The 5211-nt window shown below is 41.1% G+C and overlaps 1 protein-coding gene across 10 annotated transcripts in view; it reads right to left on the bottom strand.

Annotated features, from left to right (window-relative positions):
• The window catches only part of LOC107715650 (nuclear factor 1 X-type-like), a 182136-nt gene extending 177180 nt beyond the window's left edge, over positions 1 to 4956 (bottom strand). For 6 of the 10 annotated variants that reach the window (XM_016521817.1, XM_016521809.1, XM_016521813.1 and 3 more), the window contains exon 1: positions 4025 to 4956. In XM_016521817.1, coding sequence (XP_016377303.1) covers positions 4025 to 4027 — 3 coding nt within the window. In that variant the 5' untranslated portion in view covers positions 4028 to 4956. The remainder of the gene's footprint in view (positions 1 to 4024) is intronic. The other 4 variants (XM_016521818.1, XM_016521814.1, XM_016521815.1 and 1 more) reach the window with 3 other exon arrangements.
• Between the last annotated feature and the right edge of the window lie 255 nt (positions 4957 to 5211).

A 5211-nucleotide genomic window follows, 5' to 3' on the forward strand; every position in this document is an offset into this window, starting at 1 on the left:
TCATGCGGCGATGCCTACGTGCCTTAGACATGTGGAGGAAGCCTTGGTTCTTGTCTCTGGTCCCGGTGCTGGGAGCTCCATGTCACCGCGTAACGCTAGCGACGGACACGTCCCTCACCGGTTGGGGAGCGGTCATGAGTGGCCGCTCGGCCCGTGGTCTGTGGAGCGGTCACCATCTCATGTAGCACATCAACTGCCTGGAGATGCTGGCTGTGTTTCTAGCATTGAAACACTTTCTCCCAGACCTAAGAGGTCGCCATGTGTTGGTGCGCACCGACGACACAGCGGCGGTCTATTAAATCAACCACCAGGGAGATCTGCGTTCGCGCGACCCGGTTATTTTTAGCGAATCAAAATTATAAAATGCGACCAATGTAGTATGATTGTCAAACATATGACTTGAATGTGTCGGTTCTTTTCAGTGAATCAAAAATTCAAAGCATGACCAGTGTAACCTGATCCTCAAACTAATGACTCCTATGAGCTGGTTCTTTACAGTCGATCAAAAATATAAAATGCGAGCAGTGTAGTCTGATTCTCCAACAAATAATCCTTATAAGCTGATTCTTTTTTAATGAATCAAAAAAACATAAGAGCGATCAGTGTAATCTGATTCCCTAACAAATGACTCATATGAGCCAGTTTTTTGCAGTCTGATTATCAAACAAATTACTTATATGAACTGGTTATTTTTTTGTGAATCCCAAACAAATGACTAATATGATCTAGTGTGTTTTAGTATCCTATATCAAAACATACAAAATGACCAGTGAAGTTTGATTCCTGAACAAATGGCTCTTAAGAGTTTGTTCTTTTAATAAATACTTTTTTAAAATGAGTTACCAGTTTGATCCAGTCTAATGGATACTTCACTGAACTGAATCACTCAGAGTGGTTACTAAATTTGACTTGATTTTATACTTGATATATTATACATACACAATACTCTTTTTTTTTTAATGTAATGCAGGGCTTTATCAGCTCATAGACATGCCGTTATGACAATGAACTGATGTAAATTACAACATACTGATAACCAGAGTTTCATTAAGATCACATCATTGGCTTGCAATAGAAGAAAAAGCTAAAACCAACAGCCAATTAATCAGGGACATCTGTGTCAAATGAGTTGGTAATAATGTTGATTGGTCATAAGATCAAGTCCAGTTGACAGGGGAACTAACAGCATTCCACCACAGGGGGCGCTAACACATGGCACACATGCTTTTCAGTTTGGGTCTTGGAAATAAATGACATCTTACATCTTTAATTTCAAATACATGTATAGTAATTTCTATACTAACATCAATACCTCCCTCTCACTATAAAACAAAACAAATCAAACACTGACTACAAAATAAAGGATTTTGACATCAATTACATATTCTCCTTCTTTGTCCAAGCTTGCAGTCAAAGCTTTTTGGTAAACAAACTATAGGATGCATTTGTTACAGTAGAACTTTTGTCTTTAGTGTGTCAATGAAGTGTCATTAAAGTCTCTTCCAGATGCATCTCTCTTTAAGCGTCTAGTTGTTTGAGCAATGTGACTAGCTGTCAACTCTTTTCTAACTATCTTGTTTCATATCTTGATTGTTGTTTGGAAGCTTAATTAAATCCGTTTTTTAAGAGAAGACGTTAATCCCATGTGGAGTCAGCTTTGAATAGATTCCCTCGGTTCTTTCTGCAGTGGCCTATTTGGGTCCGTGCCATTTAAGAGAGCGGGTAAACAAATAATTATCCACATTAATGTGCTGATATTCAGGCCCATCTGGAAATCATCAACAAGTACATGCCTATATTGCATCAGTCATGCAATCAAATATAATCTGGATTTTGAAGCTAGTCAAAGTGGAGGAGAACTGAAAACTATGTGTGCAGCGAGTTGAAAATAAAGAAGGCCGATGCATAAATTAGCCCGACATTTAGACTCTGAAATGAGGACACCTGGGTAAGGTGCTTTAGTTGACTGCCAATAGCTTGATGTCTCCTCAGATCGGCTTATTGTGGCCTGTCTGGTGAGAAGGAAAAATCAAGCTATCTGAGGTTAGAGTCGAGCTAACGCTGAGCAGATGTTCTTGCATGAAGATCCCAAAATTCAGCCAATATGATATTGAAATGCAAGTTCCTCATGTTTTTTTTTAGTTTTGAAATAGCTGCAATTGTGAGATGCATGCTATTGACATATACTGTAAAAAGCTGTTGAATCTGGCCTAAATTTGCTAAAAATTCAAAGAAATGGCTGCATGTGTATTTTACACATAGCCGCCTTCACGGCAGACATACGTTATTATTTAACTCTTCTGCTGTGCTTAATTTGGTGTTCCCAGTCTTTGCTTTTAAATATCTCATTATGCTGTATTATCACCAAATCTTGGATTCTATAACGCAAAGTCAGTAAGTTTTAATCCAATTTTCAGGAAAAATAAAATCTTCTCTGGGTCAAAATGACTGGAACACAACATGAGGGTTAAAATAAATAAACAGTCTCTAAATACTTATAAGATTGTATTTAATTTTACACTATGGCTTTGGATGTATTAGATGTTAATTCAGTATTCTTGTATCACTATATTCTGCATGCCGATATTGATAACTTGAGAGTGGGATGGTCAATACAAATTTTTGGGGGAAGTCGTGGCCTAATGGTTAGAGAGTTGGACTCGTAACCCAAAGGTAGCGGGTTCGAGTCTCGTACCGGCAGGGATTGTAGGTGGGGGGAGTGAATGTACAGCGCTCTCTCCCACCTTCAATACCACGACTGAGGTGCCCTTGAGCAAGGCACCGAACCCCCAACTGCTCCCCGGGCGCCGCAGCAAAAATGGCTGCCCACTGCTCCGGGTGTGTGTTCATGGTGTGTGTGTTCACTGCTGTGTGTGTGCACTTTGGATGGGTTAAATGCAGAGCACTAATTCCAAGTATGGGTCACCATACTTGGCCACATGTCACTAATTATAGCAACTGACATGAACAAGAACAAAAAAAAAATGCAATATTTTCATGAAATTGTAGAAACAAATTGTGTTTTATACATGCACAGGGCATTAGATTTTGAAACTGACTTCTGTTAATCAGCCAAATGGACATAGATATCGGCTAAATATCACTGATTTATCAGCCTTGACAATATAAAAATCTATCACTGATGATTATTTCATTATTTTTATTCTTATTTAAATGTTGTTTACATACAGTTAAAAAAGACTGTGCAAACAAAATAAATTTCAAGAAGGAAAAAAAACCCCACAAACGATGCAATTAATCAATGCCAACCAAAATGATTTGCAATGCAATGACTTCACATGCAACACCCTCTGCAGTAAAAAGTTAGTATGGACACGAAATAAGTTGCATCCAGCACTACTGTTCTATATTTAACCCCTCAGAGCTTTTGTTCTCTTTGACAGACGACATGTGGGCGGCGACCGTCGTCCTGTGACAAGCTTGCGCAGTGGAACAATTTCAGTAATGGCATGTTACATGTGCATGTGTCGCATGTAATCCCAATAACACTGAAAAGCGTGTAAACTGAAGGGTTATTCTACACAACACTTCATTATCCCCCGTCATAATGAGGTGTATCCAGAACACTTGTTTTGAAAGTTTGAGTGCCACCGGGTCAAAGTTAAACTGTGCATTATGATACTGTAATGTCTACTGTATTCATTTTAGACTAAAATATATTATCGAGTAAATCGGGTGATAAATTAGTTGCACCATAAACAGGCTATCATAACGCAGCGATCCAGGAGAACATTCAGCACAGTTTCCAACAAACATCCCAAATCCATATGAACAACTTTAAGCATTATTTTCCTCTCATACCGTTACACACACAGCTGCATGACGCGCATCGAGCCGAATGAGAACTAGAGCGCACGCTGTTTTTGCGCAAGACTAAAACACCCCAGAATGTTTCTGGAACAATTATTGCCTGGCATATTGTCAATCTAAACCCCTCTCTCCGTGTTTACCAACATTTTAAAACAGAAATAAGAAGAGCAAAGTTGATTTACACGGCACGTACCATTGTGCAGCGGGGAATATTGCCAACAGTCTCAAAGACCCATTTTACTCCTTTAGGGAAAAAAAAACTTTCCCCCGAAAAAAAGCAGCGTGGTGGGAGAGCAAAAGCAAATGAGTCGGTTTTCTCCGTTGATACCGGAAGCAGAAGAACCGGGTTGCGGGACGGGCCCGTGGATCGCGGAAAATAGCCAACTTTTTACGCACGGAATCTTTCGCGGGGATCGTTTCGGTACAAAAAAAAACAAAACAAACCCGCGCATTCGGATGAAACCGGATAAGATTCAGCACGACCGTTCCTCCGTTCTCCGAAGCTCTCCGGTACGGATCCGTCCCGGTTCCAGCGTCTCTCCGGTGGTTTGTGTCGATCGCGCCGTGCGACAGTAACTTTCTTCCTGCGCAGCTTCAGCTCACGGACTCTGGGCGAATTGGTGCTCGATCTCCAACCATCCCACTGGAGACCTCTTCAGGGTGATCTCCATGACCTCCTCCTCCTCCTCGGTGCACGGATTACTCGATCAATTATTATGGAGAGGACGTCAATTCGCGCAAAGTGGATATTGCGGAATCATAAGCGATGCGTGAAAGGAATACAGACTTTTACGTCGCTGAAACGAATAACGGCTGCGCGCTAACGTTTCAAATAACTAATTAATGTATGTTAAGTAGCCCGAGTAAGAGCAGTTGCCAAAATAAACGTGCTAGCCTTGCGTGGCCCGTGCAGAACGGTCGGGTTGATCTGTGGATGGATTCGTGCAGTGGCTGGTGAATTATTAATAACCGGGAGCGCTTCACAGTCTGTCGTGTTCACAGAGGAACCAGAACGGCAGCTGGGGGTTTAAGGGAATTAAATACGGGCTTGGAGTGAAGCAGGGACGGCAGGGGATTATAGGCTACCGTTCACCGGAGAGAGAAAGAAAGAGAGAGAGAAAGAGAGAGAGATGCAGAGATGTATGAAGTGTGTGTTTTTGTTTGCAACCACAATGTTAAATGGTGACGTCTCGAGCAATGCACGAATGCAGGTGTTTAGGGTGATATTTCTGTGTGTGTCGCTGTAAATTGTGTTATAACAGTAAAAACTAAACCCTAATCGTGCACTGGTGTGAAAGTGTTTAGTTAGCAAAAGTGAACAGGTGTAGTGCAGTTTGGTCACCGATCAATTCTGTGGAGTATTTAAACAAATATTCGTGC

Source organism: Sinocyclocheilus rhinocerous, unplaced genomic scaffold (assembly GCF_001515625.1).
Source record: "Sinocyclocheilus rhinocerous isolate Xijiao unplaced genomic scaffold, SAMN03320098_v1.1 scaffold239, whole genome shotgun sequence".
NCBI lineage: Eukaryota > Metazoa > Chordata > Actinopteri > Cypriniformes > Cyprinidae > Sinocyclocheilus > Sinocyclocheilus rhinocerous.